This window comes from Equus przewalskii, chromosome 12 (genome assembly GCF_037783145.1).
Source record: "Equus przewalskii isolate Varuska chromosome 12, EquPr2, whole genome shotgun sequence".
Lineage (NCBI taxonomy): Eukaryota > Metazoa > Chordata > Mammalia > Perissodactyla > Equidae > Equus > Equus przewalskii.
The window spans coordinates 6,593,889-6,606,362 of record NC_091842.1 but is presented as its reverse complement, the minus strand read 5'-3'; the positions used below and the strand labels follow the sequence as shown (position 1 = coordinate 6,606,362).

At 53.2% G+C, this 12,474-nt stretch overlaps 1 protein-coding gene across 10 annotated transcripts in view; it reads right to left on the bottom strand.

Moving 5' to 3' along the window:
* The window catches only part of CPSF4 (cleavage and polyadenylation specific factor 4), a 21,387-nt gene extending 8,913 nt beyond the window's left edge, over positions 1–12,474 (bottom strand). For 8 of the 10 annotated variants that reach the window (XM_070567489.1, XM_070567494.1, XM_070567495.1 and 5 more), the window contains exons 1-6: positions 12,226–12,472; positions 9,251–9,301; positions 7,399–7,551; positions 3,027–3,122; positions 2,558–2,651; positions 1,300–1,372 (exon numbers count right to left, since the gene is read on the bottom strand). In XM_070567489.1, the coding sequence (XP_070423590.1) occupies positions 1,300–1,372; positions 2,558–2,651; positions 3,027–3,122; positions 7,399–7,551; positions 9,251–9,301; positions 12,226–12,328 (570 nt within the window). In that variant the 5' untranslated portion in view covers positions 12,329–12,472. Of the gene's footprint in view, positions 1–1,299; positions 1,373–2,557; positions 2,652–3,026; positions 3,123–7,398; positions 7,552–9,250; positions 9,302–12,225 lie in introns of all 10 variants that reach the window. The other 2 variants (XM_070567493.1, XM_070567498.1) reach the window with 2 other exon arrangements.

The window sequence follows — 12,474 nt, the reverse complement described above, 5'->3', positions numbered from 1 at the left end:
CAAAAACGAAAAATAAAAGTAGAAAACAAAACATCAAAGAGACAAGGAGGTCTCTGGGGCAGCGGGGCAAGGGCATGAGCAGGCCTTACTTTTGTTTCTGAGGTTCTAGCTTCAGGTCAGGATGAACGCTTGGTTCAGCCAGATGTTTAGCAGCCTACACGGCGAGCAACAGTCACAGAAAAACAGTTGGAGGCTGACACGCTGACCTGCGGTCTAGGGGCTGAGAGGGCCCTCCACTAGGGAGTCATGAGAGCAAGGGGGACGGGGGCTCCTGGTGTGAGGACGGGACAGCGAGGCCAAAACCCAACCAAGTGGGTTCCTGGCTCTGGCCCCCATAAATGCAGGCACCCCGAGCTAGAAAGCCCTAGTTGTCCTGGCTGTAGCCACACCCAGGAATTCCCAGCTTTGCTGGTGAGGAGTTCAGTCTGATTTGCCCAACCTCCTGCGGGTGGGGGCAATGGAGTAGGTACGGCCACGCCCCCTGCTGGCTGCTCAGCGTCTAGCACTGAGGAGGGCCTGGCGGGACTTTGGCAACGGGCTCAGAATCCAACCAGGTAAGACGTAAGGAGGCAGGATCGGCGGGCAGGTTTACTCAGCCTGAGACCTTGCCTGGCGCACTTGGCCAGCCCTTCTGCGCCCCACTCCCATCACCAAACCCAGGGTGCCCTTGGTTTGGGGAGGGCTGCTGCAGATTCCCATTTGTCTATAGCATTTCCCTCTTTTCTCATACCTGAGGGGGTGCGCCCACTGCTGGGCTGTGGGACCCCCGTGTCTAGAAAATGGGCCAGCTGGTCCTTCGGCCCTCTGTTCTGTGCAGTTGGGAACCTTCACACAGTGCAATAACGGCACTGGCCAGAGCACCCCGGGTCTGCTCCTGGCCAGCTGTGGCACCTCAGGCAAGGCCCTCCCTCTAGGAGTCTCAGTTTCCCCGTTTGTAAAGGGAAGCGTCTGAACCGGAAGCAAGAGCAGCAGACACATGGGGCCCACACTGCCCTCTGCTCTGGCTCCCACGGCAGGCACTGTTGAGCTGCCACCGCACTCACCAGGCGAGGAGGGAAGAGAAGCCAAGTGGGCAGTCAGCTCTAACAGACAGCCCCCCATCTCTACAGAGAGATGCAAACTGCTTTGCTCCCTAAATTTTCTGCTGGAACACAGGGTGACTCCCCTTCTCTCCCCTCACAAGGGCTCCAGCTAGGTCTCCAGCAGCTCATGCACCAGGGCAGGCACCGAGTTCTCTGCTGCAAGGACACTGCCAGGGCCGGCAGCACCACAGGCCAAGGAAGGGCCGGGGCACGGTACCTTTGTTGGAGGCTGCGTCTGCTGCGGCAGTGGGGGCTGCTCGGTGGTTCCCATGGGCAGTTCAAATCGAGGGCTGGTCACCCAGCAGCCAGAGAGGAGAAGAACAGGAGAAGGAGAAGAGGGGATGAGAGAGGAAGCAGGCCAGGCGGTGTTCTCAAACTTTGGCCCCAGAAAATCACAGCCAGCCCCTGCCCAAGTACAGAGCAACACGAACCGCCCAGATGTGGGGTGGGTGCTGGCTCTCAGTTCTACCCGAGGCCACGGGACGGCGGGGAGAACCAATCAGATGTGCCTGGGCTCAGGCCCAGCTCTGCCTGCACCTGGCTGTGAGACCCGGGGCAAGGGCTGCTCAGAGAAATGAAGGGAACAGCAGTTGTACTGTCAGAAGGCATGAGCCTGCTCCACGAGGAGCTTTAGACACAAGCCCCTCCAACCACACACTCTTCCCTGGGGGCTCTGACTCAAGTGTCAGACCTTGACACAGATCCCTGGAGGGCACGCCTGCCCACCCTGCCAGCAGGAATCCCTGTGCCACCTGCAGGCTCTTGGGCTGTCATCCAGGAAGCAGGGCACTGTGCTTCTGGGTGGGTGTCAATGGTGTGGACAGAGACAGCACAGAGGTAGGGGTGGGGTGGAGGGATGCTACTCCATGGTCCCGGCACCACCCCAGGAGAAGCCCAGCCCTACAACCACCCAAACTGACACATGTACGCTGAGGCCCGGGAGAGGAGCGCTGAGCCCTGCTGGGCAAGGACAACCTGGCTTCAGAGGCCCACAGACCTGCCTTTGACCAGGTGCCACCACGTGACCCCGGCCAGTGGCCGAGCTCTGAGCCTCAGCGTTCGCACATGTGGAATGGGCACATTCTCTCTTTCACACTCGTGAGAGTTACACGAACTAGTGTACATGGAAGCCCAAGTGCAGGGCCCCATATAGGAGGCCCTGAAAGTGCAGTTCCCTTCCTTTAGGGCACAGGTTCTTAGCCTGAGGTCCCTAATGATATGCAAGACTATGTCGGCATGAGTTTCTCTGAAGCACAGGGGCCATAGCTTTCATCAGATGCCCAGATGGCCTGTGACCCAATAAAGGTTAAGTGCTGGTCTAGGCAGAGCCTCCTCTGGGCTCAGGAAGCAGCAGTGGTCCTCCCTTCCCCCGACCCCTCTCCCCGGCCCTGTGCTGACACCACCCAGCAAGAGACATGGAGGAGGAGCAGGGGCAGGGGCAGGAGCAGGGGAGGGGGACAGGGGTGGCTACTCACTGCATGAATTTACACGAGGGCCCCTCGGGGCAGAATCCCACAAGGTAATTCACGCAGATGACTCTCCGCGTGTGCCGGTGCCTGCAAAGGGGACCTGTGGAGCCAAGCATCCAGGTCACGCAGCCAGTCCCCTCTTCAGGGGATGTCAGTCAGAGCCCTGCCCACAACACTGCCTGGGGTACAGAGAGCAGGAGCAGGCCTTCAAATGCTGGCTCTGCCTCTTATTCATAGGGGACAGTGGGCAGGGCACACAACCTCTCCAACGTTAGTTTCCTTATTAAAAATACAAGTGTGAACGAGCCCACACGGGAGCCTCGGGAGGCTCCAGTGAGCTGAGGGTGTGAAAAAGCCTCACCAGCCCCCAAATGCCTAACACCAGGTTTTGCTGAACAGGCGGGACAGGCAGAGTCGTGGGCAGAGGAAGGGAAGACCGGCCTCTCGCGGGGGGCCCAGGCACCCCGACACCTACCATGCTTGCAGAAGCCTCGGTCGTACCAAGGGCAGTCCTTGATCTTGGACTCGGGGTCGATGTGCAGGAAGGGACACTCCTTGTTGCTACATTCCCCTGCAGGGAAACCCAGACATGCGTCCACCTGGGACAGCTCTGGGAGAGCCAGACCCAGACCCACCTCAGCTTCTCCCGAGGCCGGGGCCTGCCGTGCGGCAAGGAGGACCAGGTGGTTCTGGCGTCCGGTCCTGGCCCGGCGAGCCCTGAGACCCAGGGCAGAGTGTCTCAGAGCCTGGTTCCTGACCTGCACGCGGGCTGTGAGGGTCCTCTCACATGTGTCTGTGCTGCTGCGAGGGTCAATGACACTGACAGGGCCAGGCACGGGGTACACACTCATCAAATAACTCATTGCTCCGCCTTTACCCAGTCAGAGGGGGCGTCCCGGGCACCATGGGGGCCCAGATATGCAAATGTACCAGTTGAGACCAGGAAATGACTGTTCCACTCTGATCAGTTCTCCACACAAACCAGCTGGGACAAGGGAAAGGTCTGCAAATTCTACCTTTTAGGACAAAAGCGGGCAAGATTTGGAACTCAAGGCTGGGTCTCCATGGAAGGACGTGATCAAGCCTCTATGACAGCCCCTCTCAGAAGCAATCTATCCAGCTGGCCCCCAGCACCTTTCACCTAACTCCACGAACTGCCCACCTGGCTGGCCAGGCCACCTCCATGCTTGTCCTCTCCAGAGAGGCCAACCTCATCACTGCTGTGCAGAGAAAATGCAAACTCCTTCCCAGCGCCACAGGTCCCACGCCTCCCCAGTCTCTTCCTCCTGCTAGCCACAGTGGCCCTGAGATGTTCCAAGACCAGGCCTCTGCCAGGGCTGGCCCCTTCTTGGCCTTCAGATCCCAGCTCAGGTCTCACCTCCACAGAGAGGCCTTCCCTGACCATGCTGCCTAAAGCAGATTTCCTCCTGTGGTCCCAGCTTCAGAGCATTATCGAGAATAATTCTCTTCTTTTATCTGTCTCACTAGTGTATCTGCTGCCTCTTTCCCTGGCCACCAGAGCAACAGCTCCACGGGGCAGGGACTGGGTCTATCCTCTTCACTACTGTCCCTCCAGTGCTTAGAAGGGGGACACTCACCTGTGCCACAGGTGACAGGAGCTGCAGACAGTGCATCTGCACCAGGGCAGGCTCTGCAGGGGAAGGGCAGGCAGGGAGCGTCATAGAGGCCTCGGGGGCTCCAGGTTGGGACCATCAGCAGGCAAGGAGGGAACCCAGGCCAGCCTGCAGAGGCACCCTTGAAAGTCTGCCCAGGAAGGCTGGCTCCATCCTCTGAGGCCAGATAGGAGACAGCACCCCTGGAGAAGCCAACGCCCCCTTACAGTGCTGTTAAGGGCAGGGAGATCGGGGGAGCTGGGAAGCCTAGACCCTACTTCTGTCTGTCTGCACTTCGCCTTCTCAGCTTATGCTGCCTCTACAAAAAAGCCACAATCATCCAGGAATAAGACAAGGGTGCCCACTCTTGCCACTCCTGTTCAACAGAGTACCAGAGGTTTGGGCCAGAGCAATTAGGCAAGAAAAAAAAATAAAAGGAGTTCAAATAGGCATTGAAGAAGTGAAACTCTTGCTGTGTGCAGATGACATGATTTTATATATAGAAAACCCTAAAGAATCCATCAGAAAACTATTAGAAATAATCAACAACTACAGCAAAGTTGCAGCGTACAAAATCAACTTACAAAAGTCAGTTGCATTTCTATACTCTAATAATGAATTAACAGAAAGAGAAGCCAAGAATACAATCCCATTTACAATCACAACAAAAAATCTAGGAATAAATTTAACCAAGGAGGTGAAAGACCTATACAATGAAAACTATAAGATATCATTGAAAGAAATCGATGAGGACATAAAGAAATGGAAAGATATTCCATGCACATGGATTGGAACAACAAACATAGTTAAAATGTCCATACTACCTAAGGCAATCTGCAGATTCAATGCAATCCCAGTCAGAATCCCAATGACACCCTTCACCGAAATAGAACAAAGAATCCTAAAATTCATATGGGGCAACAAAAGACCCCAGGCAGCTAAAGCAAGACTGAAAAACAGGAACAAAGCCGGAGGCAACACAATCCCTGACTTCAAAATATACTGCAAATCTATAGTAATCAAAACAGCATGGTACTGGCAGAAAAACTGACACACAGATCAATGGAACAGAATCGAGAACCCAGAAATAAAACCACACATCTATGGACAGCTAATCTTCAACAGAAGAGCTAAGAACATACAATGGAAAAAGGAAAGTCTCTTCAGTAAATGGTATTGGGAAAACTGGACAGCCACACACAAAAGAATGAAGGTAGACTGTTATCTTTCACCATACACAAAAATTAACTCAAAATGGATCATAGACTTGAAGGGAAGACCTGAAACCATAAAACTCCTAGAAGAAAATATAGGCAGTACACTCTTTGACATCGGTCTTAGAAGGATCTTTTCAAATACCATGTCTACTTAGATGAGGGAAACAAAAGAAAAAATAAACAAGTGGGCCTTCATCAGATTAAAAAGCTTTTGCAAGGCAAAGGAAACCTGGAACAAAACAAAAAGACAACCCTCCAACTGGGAGAAAATATTTACAAATCATATATCAGACAAAGGGTTAATCTCCAAAATATATAAAGAACTCACACAACTGAACAACAAAAAAACAAACAACCCGATCAAAAAATGGGCAGAGGATATGAACAGACATTTTTCCAAAGAAGATATACAGATGGCCAAGAGGCACATGAAAAGATGTTCAACATCACTAATTATTAGGGCAATGCAAATCAAAACTACAGTAAGATATCACCTCACACCAGTCAGAATGGTTATAATTAGAAAGAAATAACAAATGTTGGAGAGGATATGGAGAAAAGGGAACCCTCATACACACGGTGGGAATGCAAACTGGTGCAGCCACTATGGGAAAACAGTATGGAGATTTCCCAAAAAATTTAAAATAGAAATACCATATGACCCAGCTATCCCACTACTGGGTATTTACACAAAGAACTTGAAATCAACAATTCAAAGAGACTTATGCACCCCTATGTTCACTGCAGCATTATTCACAAAGGCCAAGACGTGGAAGCAGCCCAAGCGCCCACCCACTGATATTGGATAAAGAAGACGTATATGTATACAATGGAGTACTATTTAGCCATAAAAAGGACAAAATTGTCCCATTTGCAACAACATGGATGGACCAGAGGGTATTATGTTAAGTGAAATAAGCCAGACAGAGAAAGACAAACACCATATGATTTCACTCATATGTGGAAGATAAAGTAACACATGGACAAAGAGACAGTTTAGTGGTTACCAGAGGGGAAAGGGATTGGGGGGTGGGCATAAGGGGTGAAGGGGCACATTTATGTGGTGACTGACAAATAACGTACAAATGAAATTTCACAACGTTATAAACTCTTATGACCTCAACTTTTTTAAAAAGCCACATTACCACTAACAAGCCAGCAAGCCAAGGCTGTTGGGCTGCTGAAATAATTAACGTCTCCTCCGGCAACAGTGCTCTGAAAGCGTGCAGCAGGCCCAGCACTCCTCAGCGCCCCCAGAGAGTACAGCAAGCTTCCAGCCTCCCGCTGGGCCCTGCACAGGCCCGGGCCTGGCAGTCCTGGGGCCAGAGCCCACTCTCATCCTGACCAACATGGCTTCTTCCTGGGCAACCTCGCCCAGAGCAGAGAGCCAGGGGATTCCATCAGAACCATCCAGCCCCACCACCCCCAGCCCACCCCTGCTTCTCCATGCAGTCCACTGAGGACACCTGAGGCGACATGTCCTCTAAGCAGGGATCGAGGCAATCTCAGTTTCAAGGTGAGGAGGAGGGCTTCCCCAGACCTGCTATTCTTAAGGGGTGTCCAGGACAGACAGGCTACTACCCTGGATCACACTCCCAGAGAGAAGCACCTAATTCAGGTCCAGGGACAATCAGTCCCACGCCAGAAGCAAAGGCTGATTTCAGGGAGAAGGCCGACCTGAGCAGAAACAAGGCCTCCAGCCAGCTGCACTGCTCACTCACCCACCGTGAATTAGTCTCAACTTCCCAAAGTACCTGAAAATGCTCAAAAACAGAAGCAGTACAGAGCCATGGGGATTATGAGAGAATAACTATAACTTCCTGTAACTAAAGGCCAGCTGAGGCTGGAAGGCACTGCCCAAGGTTCTCATGGGAAGCTGGAAAGACAGGAGACAGCAGACACCACAGGCACCTGAGCAGCTGCTGAACCCCTCTGGGCCGTGGTTCTTGGGGGACCCTCCCCAGGGCACCTGAGGCTGGGGGTCGGGATGGAGGGGAGGCCTGGACATCCTCCTTACCAAACTTCGAATAAAAGTAGCACTCGGGCATCTTGGTCATGTCGTACTCGTGCAGGAACTCGCACTGGTCCCCCTTCTTGCATAGCCCCCGCAGCCAGTGTTTGCACACAACTGTCTTCTCGCCGCTGATGTGGCGGAATGGGCACATGCCCCCTGCCAAGGAAGACAGGGCGGTGTGAGGAGAGAGGCAGCCCTCGGCCCGGCGCACTGGGCCACGGGAGCAGAGGTGCTCACCCCCCACACCTCCCTGAGGCACCTGGAAGTAGCATGTCCTGGAAGGTGGTGTAGGTGCCCCTGGCAGAAGGCAACTTGATTTTAGACAGTTCTGTACATGGGCACATATTTTAAGTTTTAATAGCTATGTATTTTATTTTGTTTGGGTAAGAATCTAAAATACCAAATCATTTCACGGATTTCACAGATATTACTGTAAAATGGAGGCTTGACAAGCCTGAGGAGGGGAGTGACTTTATTTCTTAATTTGCTTAAAGAATAGTTCCAGTGGTACATGGAACTTGTAGGGGTGGTAAAAGAAAGCCTGGGGTGTGGGACACACAGCCCTAAAGTACAGACGGTAAAGACGGCCACCAGCAGAAGCCTGGACTCAAGGCAGGGTCCATCTCTAGTTAAAAGTGCCCACTTAGCCTCCAAGAAGTAAGACAGATCAACTTCAGAACTGAAGCAATGCAGTGTACACAGACTGGAGAGGTCTGCCCTCTGCAGCAGGACCCAAGTGATCATCCCCCAGATGGGCCAGAGCCGCACCCTAGGAAAGGACTTCTAACTAGAGGCCTGGCAGGACTACTGGGAAGGCCCGACCAGCACGAGGCTATGACGGCAGATCTAGACCAGCCCCGGCCACCAGAACTTTCTGCAGCGATGGGAACATTCTCTATCTATGCTGTGGCTATTAAGCACTTGAAATATGGGTAGCGTTATTGAGGAACTGTGTTTTTTATTTTATTTTAATCAATTTAAGTTGAAACAGCCACATGTGGCTAGTGGCTATTACATTAGTTAACAAAGACACAGTCGTAGTGCCCCATGTTGAGGGCAGCTGTGCTGACAGAGGTGGCTGGGCAGAAGGGCAGAATGACCGAGCGAAGACATGGCAATGAGACCAGGAGCCCAGCAGGGGAAACGGCCCGACCAGATGGCCTGAGGTCAAGCTGGATGATGTGCCTGGCAGGTCTGTCGCTTCCATGGTAGATGACTGAGTCAGAGAACCCAAACTTGAAAAATCATCCATTAAACCCATCCCCCTTGCTCTAACTCTGTGCTCCTTATTTAAGCTTCTGATTATAATTTAGTTTCCAGGTAAATTTGCCTACAGGGAGAAAAACGCCCGGACCTATACAGGTAAGGTCTTGCCCAGCGACTCTTATCCTTATAAATTAGTGGATGGTCCCCTCATTAGTGGACAGTGCAGCTTCTGCTGGGGCTGGTTAGTGTGAACAAGACTCCACGAGACAGACCACTGTAGGTTTTTCTGGTGCAAGGCCACAGAGGACAGTGAGCCTGTGAAGCCTGTAGAATCAGAAAGGCCTCAGCCACTCACTAACTCTGTGACCTTGAGAAAGTTCCTGAACACCTCGGTGCTAGGGGCCTCTGTCCATCTCACAGGTCAACTCGTGGCCACTAGGAAAGTGAGGTGAGAAGGCAGACTCAGAGCCGGGTTCAGTCCTGTGTTTTAGGTTTTGGGCAGACCACCCCGACGTGTTCCTAGCCTGTCCAAACCACAGCGTCATCTAGGACAGAAAGCAATGCAAGCCTGATAGCCTACAAGTCTGCTAGGGGACAAGGTGGTGGGAGACACCGCAGGAGGAATGTGAGGGAGCCAGGGGTCTCTTACCTTTGCCACAGGCAGCTTTCAAAAAGAACTCGCAGACAGCAGCCCCCGACTCTGGAGAAAGGAGAGAAAAGGAGAGGCATCAAAGAAAGCAAAGTGCGACTGCTCCTGGTGACATCAAAGACGGGGAGGGAAGCCTTCTGGCCTTTAACCCACGGAGGGTTCAGGATACAGGAAACAGACTGGCAAAAGGATGCAAAGCCCGACCAAGCAGGGAAACAGCTGCTTATTTCAGACATTCCCTCAAAATGAGACATATACGTTGAAGACTGGTCCTTACTCAGCGCTTTCTAAGAATCTCCTATTAGTAAGATGCTTTCAGAGAGCTACAAGTGGGTGGGAGAAGGAAGGATGGAGCGCAACATCACAGAAATTAATTACCCCCAGCTCGGACCTTCCAGAGGGCTAATTTAAGGCACTTTAATGTGAGGCAGGAAGCACAAATAAGCAAATGGGGACTCTGAGTAGGGACAGGCTCCAGAGAAGAGGTGGACGCTATTCTGGAGGGAAAAGCATAATTGAAGATGCAGAAGCAGGACTACTCTTAACACACAACACCAACACACAACTATGACAGGAGCACAGTCTTTCACTTCCACAGATGCAGCTGGTTCAGGTGACGGGGACAGGAGAATAAAAAGTGAGTGTGGTGGAAGTCAGTGGGCTCCAGGGGCAAGCTGTTCCAATGACACCAGAAATTCACCCACCACGGCTAGAGAATAAATTGTTCGTGGCTTTAAAAACAGTTTTCTTGGGGGCTGGCCCCGTGGCCAAGTGGTTAAGTTCGTGTGCTCCACTTTGGTGGCCTGGGTGTCGTTGGTTCGCATCCTGGGCACGGACGTGGCATCGCTCATCAGGCCGTGGTGAGGTGGCATCCCACATGCTACAACTACAAGGACCCACAACTAAAATATACAACTACATACTGGGGGGGTTTGGGGAGAAAAAGCAGTAAAAAAAAAAAAAAAAGATTGGTAACAGTTGTTACCTCAGGCGCCAATCTTTAAAAAAATAAAACAAAACAGTTTTCTCTATCAGCAGGCATTTTAGAATTGCTGAAAACCAACTGACAGCATCTCCGAAGGCCACTTACGTGCCTCTACTTGCTAACTTGCAAGAGATCCCTTGGCTCCTCGGAAGCAGGCAGGTTTTGCTGACAGACTTAAGGTTGCAGAACTGGGAGTCATCATGGTGTCATTCATTTGCATTTCAAAAAGTCTGAAAAGACTCACACTGAAAACTGTATCCTTTAAGAGTATTTCTGGGCCTTCATTCTTTTCAGACATTAAGGTTGCTTCATTCCTCAAAGCCAGAAGTCCAGTCCTGGTGACTGGGTCTCAAGTGGACAGGACAGAAGAGCACACCTTCAGGGCAGAACTGACACATCTTCCCTAAACCAAGAGGGGACTGAAGTGCAGGGACAAGGGAGGGGGGGCTGTGGCCTCCCTGGGCTTTAACAAACTGAACCCAATCTCCAGCAGGCAGTGAGTGCTGAGGGCGCCTACCAAGTCTGAGGCTGGAAGCTAGGGCCACCCCCTGGCTAGGCTGTCCTTGACCCTCCCTAAGGACAGGTATGTGGGTGCCTCACCACTGCACCTGCCCTCACAGACTCAAGTTATCTGTGGTCCCAGGCTGAAGTAGGGCGGGAGGGAAAGAGCAGGTCCCTGCACGGACCTTCCATGGTCTCAAGCTAGTGCCATCAACACAGGAAAAGGCCATGTGTGCCAGAGCGGATGTATGCATACAAACACAGTGATCACATGCATCAAGGTAGATAAATAAGTGTGTATCTGAATTTGAGCAGTTGCTTATAAGACAAGCACAGTGGAGATGGTGCTCGTGCATGTATAAAATCAGGTTGTCTGAGGGTAAGTCTCTTAGGTATAAGCAATATCTCGCACAGAAGTGTCAGCACAAGTGGGACAACTCAGAGGTCATGTGTGCATGACAAGAGTGGCCACTTGAGAGGAATGAGGCTGCAGGGAGGCTGTACCAGACCAGGGACAGGTGGTTGAACACGGGCCAAAGTCCTCTGGCAGCTATGGGAAGACAGACAGCACAGGGAGCTGCAAACAGAACCGGTCAAGAACACTGAGAGCTCACTTGGCTGGCCACGCACTCAGTGGTTTCCTGCCAGTCCCTTCCCCCACCCAGGCCTCAGTTGCCCCATCTGTGGATTGAACTCAGTGACCTCTAAGAGCCCTCCGAGCTTTAATGTTACAGCATCAGATGTCAACTGTGTCCAGAAAGGAGAGAAGATAAGAAAACTGCTGTTTTCTTTTCAAGTCCTAGACATCCCACCTAAATTGGGGGTGGGCGGAGAAGGTAGCGCTCAGGAAACTGCCTAGGTGTCAGGAATGACCCAGAGTTGGGGTCCAGAGGAAGAGTGGGGGATAGGCTCCCAGGCGCGGGAGTCCTAGGAGGGGAACGGAGCCTGAGAGCCTAATCATGGGTCTCTGGCAGAGAGGGACAGGCGGTCCTTCCCTCAGCACGACTCCTCCAACCCAGTCTGGATGAAAACAAGAAGAGGGCGCTCAAAGCGGGGGGCTGGAGGTGCGCAAGGGGGCTCTCTCAGTACTTTCCTGTAGCTGGGGGGAGGGGAGAGTAAGTGCCAATCCGGGATACGCGCCTTCATTCAAGAACTCTGAACAGGCGGACAGGGTCCTGCCGTCCCGAAGACTGCCTTACAAGAGCCCAGAGGCTCGGTGATCCGAGGAAAGGGGGCTCCGGAGTCCGAGTGCAGGAAGAAGGGGATCCCAGAATCGGGGGGAAAGGATGCCCGGGACCGAAGGGGAGGAAGTCCCCACTCCAGGGGGAGGGCGTCCCGGAGGACGGGGTCCTGGGACCGAAGGGAAGGAGGTCCCGATCCCAGGGGTAGGGCGTCCCAGAGCCCGGAGGAGAGAGTCCTGGGACCGAGGGAGGCTCCCGGGTCCGAGTCGGTCGCGCCCCTCGCCCGCCGGCCCCGGGCCCGCGCTCACTGTCCATGCCGGGGAAGGGCAGCGGCTGCGCCCCGAGCTGCTGCTCCACCGCGATCTCCAAGTCGAACTTGATGTGGTCCACGCTGGCGATGATTTCCTGCATGGCGGCGGCGGCGGCCCCACCGGCCCGGCTCCCCCTCAGGTCCCTCGGCGCCCTCACACCTCCACCCTCCTCCGGTCCCGCCGCACACCGTCCTCCGCCGCCTCGCGCTCGCCTCGCCTCGCCTCGCCGCCGCCGCCACCGCCGCC